The sequence below is a fragment of the Narcine bancroftii genome, chromosome 4 (genome assembly GCF_036971445.1).
Source record: "Narcine bancroftii isolate sNarBan1 chromosome 4, sNarBan1.hap1, whole genome shotgun sequence".
NCBI classification, from domain to species: Eukaryota; Metazoa; Chordata; class Chondrichthyes; order Torpediniformes; family Narcinidae; genus Narcine; species Narcine bancroftii.
The window spans coordinates 115,719,857-115,732,147 of NC_091472.1; the positions used below are offsets into that span (position 1 = coordinate 115,719,857).

The 12,291-nt window shown below is 39.3% G+C and overlaps 1 protein-coding gene across 10 annotated transcripts in view; it reads left to right on the top strand.

Annotated features, from left to right (window-relative positions):
* Positions 1-1,485: 1,485 nt before the first annotated feature.
* The window catches only part of ep400 (E1A binding protein p400), a 214,171-nt gene continuing 203,365 nt past the window's right edge, over positions 1,486-12,291 (top strand). For all 10 annotated transcript variants that reach the window (XM_069932505.1, XM_069932511.1, XM_069932506.1 and 7 more), the window contains exons 1-2: positions 1,486-1,714; positions 2,133-3,511. In XM_069932505.1, the coding sequence (XP_069788606.1) occupies positions 2,162-3,511 (1,350 nt within the window). In that variant the 5' untranslated portion in view covers positions 1,486-1,714; positions 2,133-2,161. The remainder of the gene's footprint in view (positions 1,715-2,132; positions 3,512-12,291) is intronic.

A 12,291-nucleotide genomic window follows, 5' to 3' on the forward strand; every position in this document is an offset into this window, starting at 1 on the left:
TTCAAGTTCTTCTTATACTTTTTATCTTGTGACTTTTTAAATACTTTTCTTCTCTGCCTTGTTTTTCTACCTTTTTTTCCAACTTTGTGAAGGGTCAATGTTGGGGTCACTTATTTTTGCATTGTATGTTGGATTGTGGAATAAATGGCTTTGTGACTAAATTTGTAGATGATAAATAGATGACAAGGCAGATAGTGATGAGAAAATGGACAGATTAAGAGAATGGGAAAAGAAGTGGCAAATGAAATACAATGCTGGAAAGTATATGGCCACATTCTCTGGTAGAAGGAATAAAAGAGACTATTATTTGGATGGGGAGAAAATTCTAAATTCAGAGGTGTAGTAGGATTTGGGAGTTGTCATGCAGGATACCCTAAAGGTTAACATCCAGGTTGAGTTGGTGGTGAAGAAGATGAATGCAATGTTGGCATTCATTTCCAGAGGAATATGATAGAAGAGCAGGGATATGATGTGTTGAGGCTTTATAAGGTACTGGTGAAGCCGCACTTGGAACACAGGGTACAGTTTTGGGTTTCTTGTTTAAGAAAGGATGTGTTGGCATTAGAGAAGGCTCAGAAAATTCACAAGAATGATTCCTGGAATGAAGGGATTAGCATATGCGGAAACTTGATGGCTCAACTGTACTCCTTCGAGTCTAGAAAAAATGGTGGGGGGGGTCCTCAGAACCACTTCACCTGTTGAAAGCTTGGACAGAGTAGATGTGGCAAAGTTGTTTCTCATGGTAGGGGAGTCTAGAACAAGAGGGCTTAATTTCAGGATGAAGGACACCAATTTAAAACAGAGACGCAGAGGAATTTTTTTTGGCCAGAGAGGTGAATCTCTGGAATTTGCTACCATGGATGGCTGTGGAGGTCAAGTCGTTAAGGCAGTGATTGATATGTATCTGAATAGTAAGGATATCAAAGATTATAGGGAGAAGGCAGGGGAATGGGAATGAGTGGGAGAATGGATCAGCTCATTATAGAATGGAGTTTGGACTACTTTTTCTCCTATATTTTATGGGTCTTCTCATTGAAATACTAACTCTGTTTCGCTTTGCATGGGTGCTGCTTGATCCGCCGAGTTTTTTAAGCTTTTCCTGTATATTACACTTTGTTATAAAGTTTCTTTATCAATTATTAGTTTTTCTTTTCTGCAGTCTTTGACTCAAAAAAATTACTTGTTTCTTTTTCCACCAACAGTTTCTGACTTCTGATTGTTTTCAGCATTTGTTTTATTTCAGACTTTGCATTATTTTTAATTTTCAATCTTTTACTGGCAACTGCATTTAGACGCGGTTAATATATTGTACTATCCCTTTAAGAGCCGCACAGCTGGAGGCGTGTGGAATCGAACGAAAACTCGGCAGGAATAGTCCCGCCTTCCTTAAATTCGAGTTCCATTGATTGGATACTTTCAACGTCCATCTATGCGTTATGCGAACACGACGTCGGCAACGTATGAGTCTGACTTCCGGTGAGGGGAGAGGCTAGCGGAGAAACAGGCGCCATGTTTGATGGTGGAGTGTAGTTGGTTTTTTTGCTCGGCCAAGCGGCCCGCCTCCCTCCAGCGGGTCGAATTTAGTTCTTCGTCCGGTGGGGCGGGGAACGTAGTGTCTATTCCAGTCCCTTACCGAAGGCTGGGACGGAGAGAGAGTGAAACGCGTGGCCCAATGGAGGCGCGGCTCCGATAGCCACTGTGAAAAGAAAATTGGGTAAGCGGGCGGCGAGTCCGGTGCCGGGCCTGCGCGCATGCGTGGGGAGCCGCGGGAACGCGCGCGGCTTGTGTGAAGGGGCGGAGCCAACCAATTGAGACGCGTGCGCCGGTCAGGCTCACCTGTGTCCGTGGAGTCTGCGCTTCATTCCTGGGTTGTGGATCTCTATTACTGACGATACAGCACATCTATGTAAATACATGTATTTATTTTATAATAAGATAAATGAACTGTCATAAATATGTCAGGTTTAGTAGGAAGTGCAGAATTAATTTATTGATTACTGTGGAAATAAGTATGTCTATTGCATTTTGGCATTTAAAATAGGCATTGTAAATTTATTAATTTGAAATGGTGTTTCTGTTTTGTTTTTCACATTGGCTACGTTTTATAAAATTAAACTATCATTTTCTTCTAGGCTAGCACTCATCTAAGAGGATATTGGTGATGATGCACCATGGCAGTGGTCCACAAAATATACAGCGCCCACTGCAGAGATCCAAGTCATATACTGGCGCCGAGGGAGATGAACAGACCACATTACCCCATTCTCCTGTCACCCCGTTTGCCCCAGCTCTCAGTCCGGTGCCGCACACTGTGGCCAGTCCTTCAGGGCCACAGTCCCCAAGTTACCAGTTGCAACAGCTTATCATGAACCGGAGTCCAGTATCTGGCCAGAGCGTCAACATCGCGTTGCAGAATGTAAATCAGGTGATGGCTGGGAATCAGCAGATCACGTTGGCCCCCCTTCCAGTTCAAAACCCTGCGTCCCCAAGTTTTCAGTATAGTTCTCAGACTGTGGGTCAGCAAAGGAGATTTGATCATGGATCTCCATCGTATATTCAAGTGACATCTCCCTTGCCTCAAGTGCAGCCGCAGAGCCCCACACAACATAGCCCTGTATCAATGTTACAGCGGGCAGGGGCAACAGCTACAGGGTTGAATATGTGCAATCAGAGCCCAACCCGAGGGTTTGTGGATGCCAACGTGCTGGTCAGGCAGCTTAACCTCAGCCCATCAAATGGTGGGCATTTTGTATATCAGGACCCATCTGGTCTCACTCAGATCACTTCGAGTGTTGGCGGGCAAGTACAATTGACGACAGCTGGAACATCAGTTTCTGTTTCAAGGGAACGTAGACTCTCACAACCACATTCCCAGACTGGTGGAACCATTCATCACCTTGGACCTCAGAGCCCAGTGGCCAGTGGTGCTATGCAGCCCTTGCCCAGCCCGAGCCACATCACCACATCGAACCTTCCTCCACAAATTAGCAGCATCATACAAGGACAGTTGATACAGCAACAGCAGCAAGTTCTTCATGGTCAGCAGATGGCCAGGTCTGTAAATTATGAAAGGACACCTGTATCTTTGACCACAGGAGTGGTAAGTGCATCAACTTTTGGAATAACATCTACGCCTCCTCCTTCTAGCCCATCTCGGAATGTTGTAGCTCAGGGCTTGGCCCCAACATGCCTATCTTCCACTACCAGTTGCATCCCAGTTGTGAGGAAACAACCAAAGAAGTTGGAAGAAATTTCACCTGCTACTCCAGAGATTTCTCAACTGAGGAAACAGTGTTTGGAGCATCACTTTGCTCAAATGGAGACTCTAAGGGAGACGTTTAAGGATTACTTGATTGAACTTTTCTTCCTTCAGCACTGTCAGGGAAATATGATGGATTACTTGGCATTCAGAAGGAAACCCTGTATGGCACTGTTGGCATATCTAAAGCAAAGTGATTTGGACCTTGAAGAGGAGGAGGAGGAGGAACAATCTGAGGTCATCAATGATGAGGTAAAAATTATTTACTGTTCAGTGTAAGCACCATTCACATTTCCTACATTGTGGCAATTGCAGGCTGAGAGGGTACCTGCTTGTCCAAGGCAACCTCACAAATTTCACATTGGCAAATACATTTTCCACTGCCCTTCATGACAAGTGAAACCTGGAACTATTTAAAGCTGTAGGTAGAACCAGGTTACTTTGGGGTATATGATAAACTAGGCCTTTAAATTATGAAATAATTTTTTTTGGTCTGGACATTAACAGGCATAATCCAGCCTGCATTTAACACAAGACCGGGAATCTCGGCCATCGGGATTTATTCAGGAGCTGCACTGTTCATTTTCACCATAATCTAGCCTTCACATAAAATGCATCCTTCCATCCTTCTCCCCTGCCTTTGAATGTAGTGTCTCCATTTATCATTGAATGTTTCAACTAGAGTCCAGAGGTTCTGAGACAAATCATGACATATTCTCGCAGTTAATGACTCCAAATGACATTTTGCTTGTAAATTATCTGCATGATAAACTGATAATGTATTTAGTAATTATTATGTTTAAATTGTTAAAGTTTCTAAACTGGATCAAATTCATTCAATAATTAATTTTTTCTGTACAGACTCAAACAGGAATAATGAATAGTGCTGAACTAAATTAGAACTTTGGAAGAAAAAAATCTCAAACCATTATTCCAACAGTCATTCAGAATAAATGGAGTTAGGCGTGGAATACGGATATTAAAATAAATTCTCCCCTTGAATACTAATAGGAATCTTTCCCATTTACATTATGCGTAGAAATGTAAATTGGGGAAGACGATTGAAAAACAGTTGGTTTGCCTGGTTCCTTTCCATATATCTTTGTTGAATATTCTTATTTGCTACCCAACCTCTCAATGACCTCTATGAAACCACATTCACATGATCCATCGTCACCAAGAATATTGGTTTACTATTCATGGGTCAAAGGAAAGCCAGGAATGTTCTGCAGTTCAACTTGGTATGATACTTTCTAAGGCTAGCTTGGGAAATTGTTTGCCACCTAGTTCTTGCATTTCTCCACAACTTAATTTAGGGAATAATAATCCACTAAATATATTGGAGGTAGAAAAACTGAACTTTTCATTGTTAGGGTAGGAGTACTTTAAACCACAGAGTTGATGTTGATTCGCAGTGTGTACTTGTGTCTACAGGAAAAACTAGTACAGGTACAAGAAAATACATTTTAGTGGTAATGTCTAAATGTCACTGTGTGGTTTTGTTAGAAAATGTGAGCACAAACTCTGCATCAGCTAATGATGTTTTTTGAATACATTTCAAGCATTTAAGAAATTCTGTGATTAAGCAGATTGGCAAAAATTATCTTAATTTCCACAGTGCATCTTGTGTATTTTATATGTACTGAACTTGTAACCTGGGTCAGTCAGTTGCCTCAGTTTTGATTAATTTTACTTGTTCCTTTTGTAAGCTAGTAAGACTAGTATGAACTCCGTATTGTCATACTTTTAATTTGGAAAAGAAGATTATTTCTGTTAAGTTTTAAAACCACTATTTATTACTGCTTATTAATGAAATACACTTGGGTAATATATGTTAAGTCTCTAAGAAATCATTGCATGTGAAAGTCATGAGGGGGGAGATGGGTGGAATGGGGTGGTGATTTTTAACTTGTTACATTGTAATTTAGTGGAATTTTTAATTTAACCAGGCATTTGCTGTGCAACTTTCAGTACCTAAATTTGTGGATAGCTCAACAGACACAGTGTTTCATGATCCAAAACTCGAAGTTTGAAAATATATTGTAGATACAATAGAGTTGTTGGATTTGCTGCAGTATGAGGTTGCAATTTTAGGGTCAGTGATTAGTATATTGTTAATAGGAAAGGAGTGTAATTTTGTATCCAACCATATGACTCTGCAAACACCTTGACCTAGTTGCAAAGTCTACAGGCTTATCCTGAGTATCGAACAGATTCCATTTTACAAACATCCTCAAGTCCATTTTGTCAAAGTTGTAAAATGCACAAAAATCACTTGATTTGACCACACTCCACAGTATTGTAATTAATTCAAGATTCCATTTCTTGTCATGCACACAAAATACACATTCCTCCTTTGATTGGCCTGCACGAAACAGTTGGCGCAGCGTTTAGTACAATGCCTTCACAGTGCCAGTGACTGAGGTTGGAATCTCGTGCTGTCTGTAAGGAGTTTGTGTATCCTCCCCTTGTCTGTTTTCCTTGGGGGGTTCCGGTTTCCTCCTATCATTTGAAACGTACCGGGGGTTGTAGTTTAATTGGGTGGCATGGGCTTGTGGGTCGAAATGACCTGTTACTGTGCTGTATGTCCAAATTTAAAAACATTTAAAATTTAAAAGGCAAAGAGTTGTTAAGTAATACAGTGACATTATAAAAACACAAGAAAGCGAAGCACAAGAGAGACCTTTCAGGAACCTTGAATGGCCGTGGATGATTTTGCCTTCTATTATCTCACCATTTCTGATGCTGCATGGCCTGCTGAATGGTGGTGAAGTTGAGGTATCCAAATTGCACCTCTTTGATCCTTGGTTCCGAATCTTGGAAACATGAGGAGGCTGTGGAGTACCTAAGGCCTTTTGGAAGCTCTGTATGCCATCACATCCTCACAAATTCTGGACCTGATTGCTGGTTCCCAGAAACTGGTTGCCTTGTGGCCTGGTGTGAGACCTTTGGCCACTGAGCACCAAGCTGGTGGAACACTCCACGAAGGCATGCTTACGGATTATTCATAACTGAGCTGGTCCACTGCTGGACTTTCCTCCTTTGTAGGGTTCTCTTCAGGGCTTCTCCTTCTAGGTGGAATATTCTCCCACTGTGGTGTCCTGCAACAATAGACTGCTGCTTTGGTGCCTGCACACATCATGTCTGGCTGCTGAACATGGGAATGAGGATGTTTTTTTTTTTTTTTTTAAAATTTTTTATTTTTCACACCATAAATCACAATAGCCATGATATACACTTTTTCTTTTCCACACATTTACAGTGTCTTTTTCTCCCTCCCCCCTCCCTCCTCCCAAGCCACCCCCCCATCCCTCCCCCCTCTCATCCATTTTAGTTATACAATCTAGGTTGCATTAATTCAGTTAGACAATGTTGTCATTCAACAAAAATACACCAGAAATTCTACTGAGTCCATTTTTTTCTTCTCTTCTCCTTCCATCAACTTAGGTAATGTTTGTTCCCGGTAGGTTTTCGCTATTGTATTTAATGTAAGGCTCCCATACTTGTTCGAATATTTCAATATTATTTCTTAAACTATATGTTATTTTTTCTAATGGAATACATTTATTCATTTCTATATACCATTGTTGTATTTTCAAATTATCTTCCAATTTCCAGGTTGACATAATACATTTTTTTGCTACAGCTAGGGCTATCTTAACAAATCTTTTTTGTGCATCCTCCAAGTCAATTCCAAATTCTTTATTTTTTATGTTACTTAGGAGAAAGATCTCTGGATTCTTTGGTATATTGTTTTCTGTTATTTTATTTAATATCTGATTGAGATCATCCCAAAATTTTTCTACTCTCTCACATGTCCAGATTGCATGAATTGTTGTTCCCCTTTCTTTTTTACATCGAAAACATCTATCAGATACTGTTGGGTCCCATTTATTTAACTTTTGCGGTGTAATGTATAGTCTGTGTAACCAATTATATTGTATCATACGCAGCCTCGTATTTATTGTATTTCTCATCGTTCCAGAGCATAACTTCTCCCATGTTTCCTTTTTTATCTTTATATTTAAATCTTGTTCCCATTTTTGTTTAGTTTTACCATTTGTTTCCTCATTTTCCTTTTCTTGCAGTTTAATATACATATTTTTTATAAATCTTTTGATTAACATTGTATCTGTAATCACATATTCAAGGTTACTTCCCTCTGGTAAACTCAAGTTGCTTCCTAATTTATCTTTCAAGTAGGATCTCAGTTGGTAATATGCCAGCGCTGTATCTCCCGTTATATTGTACTTATCTCTCATTTGTTCAAAGGATAAGAATCTACTTCCTGAAAAACAATTTTCTATTCTTTTAATCCCTTTTTTTTCCCATTTTCTAAAGGCAAGGTTGTCTATTGTAAAAGGGAGTAGCTTATTTTGCGTCAATATTAGTTTTGGTATTTGGTAATTTATTTTATTTCTTTCTACATGTATCTTCTTCCATATATTGAGGAGATGGTGTAATACTGGAGAAGTTCTATGTTGTACCAATTTTTCGTCCCATTTATATAATATGTGTTCAGGTATCTTTTCCCCTATTTTATCTAATTCTAGTCTCGTCCAGTCTGGTTTTTCCCTTGTTTGATAAAAATCTGATAGGTACCTTAATTGTGCGGCTCTATAATAATTTTTGAAGTTTGGCAATTGTAAGCCTCCTTGTTTATACCATTCTGTTAATTTGTCTAGTGCTATCCTCGGTTTCCCCCCTCTCCATAAAAATCTCCTTATTATTTTCTTTAACTCTTTGAAGAATTTTTCTGTCAGTTGTATTGGCAATGCCTGAAATAAGTATAGTATCCTTGGAAAAATGTTCATTTTAATACAGTTTATCCTTCCTATCAGTGTTAGTGGTAGCTCTTTCCAATGCTCTAAATCGTCCTGTAGTTTTTTCATTAGTGGATTGTAATTGAGTTTATATAATTGGCCTAGATTTTTGTTTATTTGCACACCTAGGTATCTTATTGCCTGCGTTTGCCATCTGAATGGGGATTCCTCCTTAAATTTTGAGAAATCCGCGTTATTCATAGGCATTGCTTCACTTTTATTTACGTTTATCTTGTATCCCGACACTTCTCCATATTCCTTCAATTTCTTATATAGTTCTTTTATTGATAGTTCTGGTTCTGTTAAGTACACTATCACATCATCCGCAAACAGACTGATTTTATATTCCCTGTCTTTTATTTTTATTCCTTTTATATTATTATCTCTTCTTATCGATTCTGCTAGTGGTTCTATAGCTAGCGCAAACAATAATGGTGATAGTGGGCATCCCTGCCGCGTTGACCTGCTTAAGTTAAATTGCTTTGATACATGTCCATTTACTGTCACTTTCGCTAACGGTCCCTTATATAATGCTTTAATCCAATTAATATACTTCTCCGGTAAACTGAATTTTTGCAATACTTTGAACAAGTAATTCCATTCTACTCTGTCGAAGGCCTTCTCTGCGTCTAAAGCAACTGCTACTGCCGGTGCTTTATTTCCTTCTACTGCATGAATTAAGTTAATAAATTTACAAATATTGTCTGTTGTGCGTCTTTTTTTGATAAATCCAGTTTGGTCTAAATTTACCATTTTCGGTACCTGTTCTGCTAATCTGTTCGCTAATAGTTTAGCTATTATCTTATAATCTGTGTTTAGCAAAGATATTGGTCTATATGACGCTGGGAATGAGGATGTTGATGGAAATGAAGCTAGCATTGGCCCTGTTTTACAGGCTGTTAAAACTGCATGTGGGATATTAGGCAGGATGGCTGGGCAGTAGGACACTGACCCTGCTTCTCGGTCTGCAACAGTGATACCAAAGCTCATTTGCTGTGTAATTGTTGTCGAGGGTTCACACTGACTCATTGAAATACAGTACAACTCCGATTATTCAAAATGTTTGGGATCAGGCCTATTTCGGATAAACGTTTTTTTGGATAACTGGTCATTTTCTAAAAAACAGCAAATCACTTGTAATAGTGTTTAAACAGCAACAAGGGAAGGCTTTTTTAAGCATTAAAATAATGTTTAATTCTCACCTAAAAAATACTGGCTGCTGCCGGGAGCCTGGGGTCCACGTTCCTGCCGCCGGAAGCCTGAGAACCTCTGTCATTTCGTCTCTGAAGAAATTTCGGATAAATGTGGATTTCTGATTTGTTTCAGGTATCCTCATTTATCCGAAATTTAATATTTTTTTATATAATTGAGGATTTCATGGAATCTGATTTTTGGATATTCTGAGTTGTATTGTAGTTATGATTCGTTCAAAACCAAGGCCAAACAGTGTCCTATTTAAAATTGTGGATAGATAATGTAACGTTTTGGCAATAGCCACAAGTCATATTGTTCATTCAGAATTTTGTCCAGCATATTTTGAGAATGCAGATTTCAATGTCGTGATTGGTAGGTGATGAAAGAGGAGTATTATTAGAGAGGGAGTAAATTTCATCATAGAACATAATTTTACGTAAAATTCAGTAGAAATAAACTGCAGGATTTGGATTGTAAACCAAGTACTCTTGTGTCTGAAAAATTAAAGAACTGCAGTAACACTTGTCAAGAGAGGCAGCATTTGGGGAAAGAGAAATTGAGTTAACGCTTCATCTGTGTTGTGTGCGAGTTAGGTTAAGACATTGTCTAAATTGCTACTCTTTCCATATATTTTTCACAACTTTACAGTATACTTAAATTATACTTGAGAATGAAACCTTCTTAGTGTAAATTTAATTTGAAATTAATTTGCTTTTGTTCATCGAGTTGACCCTGTGATTGTTAATACTCTGAATTTCCACAAAAGCTAAAACATTCCCTTTATTCTAGAGATATTGTTCAGAGAATGATCACCACACAGAAGATTTTTCAGCTTGTTGCACCAGGTCTCTACCAAGACAAGTCCATTTTTAAGAAATAATTCATTTGAAGCTTAGATTTCTGAAGACATGGTTACCAAAATACTTGAGTGTTAGGAGCTGGAAGAATGAAGGGAGCCTGTCGGGCTGGAGGATGTTGGAATTGGGGAGAGTTAGGTCACAGAAGGATTTGAACACAAGGGTGAGAATTTTAAATTTAAGCAGATAAAATGATAAATCTTTCTAATCTGCTGCAATTATAAGACTTTCCACATAAGTGCCACTCAGCTTTCTTTTTGAACTGTGGCTTACCATAATTGACATAGTCCTACACCTATTGATCTATTTCAGATTTATTGTCAGAGTACATAGATGACGTCACATACAAACCTGAGATTCTTTTTCCTGTGGGTGAGGCAGAATTACCTCTAATTGGTAGTGCAAAAAAATACACAATGTAAACAGAAATGTAAACAAACTGCAATGCAGAGAGGGGGATAAAGCAATAAAGTGCAAAAGTAAGAGTCCTTAAATGAGTCTGAGTTTATTGTTGAGTCTGATGGTGGAAGGGTAGCAGCAGCAACTGAACCTGATGTTGCGAGTCTTGTGGCACCTGATGGTAGCAATGAGAATAGTGCGAGTGTTGGGTGATGTGGATCAGTAGCAACTTTTACACAGAGCTTGAAAGCTGGGTTTTATCTGCCTTATGAGCTCTGTGTGTGTGTGTGGGGGGGGGGCAGGGGGTGGGATCTAGACTTGCGTGTCTTCGATCCGCCGAGGTAGGTACTCTCAGCGGTGGAGCATATCAATGCAGGACCTATCTAAAATGGTCAACCCATGTTGCCAGGTTGAAATAGCAAGGGAAGATAATGTCGCGATATTGGTTCCTGAAAAAGTTCATAGTCAGTAGCGAGTAGAGCAGGAGACTACTAGGTGCATAGTATGCCTGTGTGAATCAGTTTCGGTGGGTCTGGACACAAGTAGATCACATGCAAAAGCAATCACATGTAGCTTTTATTAACACACAACAATTTGTAGACGAGCATGGGAAAATTTTAACCGGAATGAAACACGCATACAATTTATAAAGGTTTGAAGGAGAATCTTGCGGGAATGAAACATGCGCACAATTTATAAAAGAGCAAGGGAAAATATTAAACAGTACACAATTACTGCTCATTCATCCCACTGAGTCACACAGTCATAGGTGTAAAGTGAGTAGACCAGGGGGCTAAGAACACTGCCCTATGATGGTCTGGTACTGATAGAGATTGTGGAGGGGGTGTTCTTACCAATCCTCACTGATTGTGGTCTGGAGGTGAGGAAATTAAGGATCCAATTACACAATGGGGTGATGAGTCCCTAGTTTTGGCGTTTACTGATCAATTTTGATGGGATGATGGTGTTAAATGCTGAATCGTACCTGTGCCTCTGTTCTCACCTTCTATCCTCCCAGACAGTGAGGATAGAGTTCCTCAATCCTCATTTATCATCCCACTAGACTCCACATTCATTGGATCATCGTTCATGTTTTCTGCCACTTTCAGCAGGATTCCCCCACCAGACCAATCTTCTGACTCTGGTTTACTCTTTCATTCCTAATTTTTAGTTTTGTGCTTTCCCCCCTCTCACCATTCACATTCTGAACAGTCTTTCTAGATGATGCAACGATCACTTGCCCATCTTTCAAACTCCTATACTGCATTTGGTATTCTAAGTGACGTCTCTTCTATACTGGGAACACAAAATATAGATGAGATGACTACTTTTTGGGAACATCTGCCACCTGTTGCTTCCTATTTTAATTTTCCATACCACTTTGACCTAACTGTGGTTACCTGTGCTGTTAGATTGAGGCACAATGTAAGCTTGAGGAGCAGCAACTTTTATCTGGGCATGTTGCCATCTTCCAGTCATTTACTTTTTCTGTTTGCATCAAAAGTGGCCATTTCTACTGGCCAGTTCATTATCTGTACTATTGGCTCAGTTTTTTTCTCTATTAGCATGGGCTGACCTGCTTAATGTTCTCTTTGGCTCTGCATTTTACAGTTTTTGTATTGCTTTTTTTCTCCCTATTTACCCTGGACTCACAGATATTTCATTTCTTTGTTATTTCTCTCTAGCTGCTCTCACTAATCCATCAATTAGTTTAACTGATCAGCAGTTAAATCTCATGTCCACCTTGTTCTTGCACTCT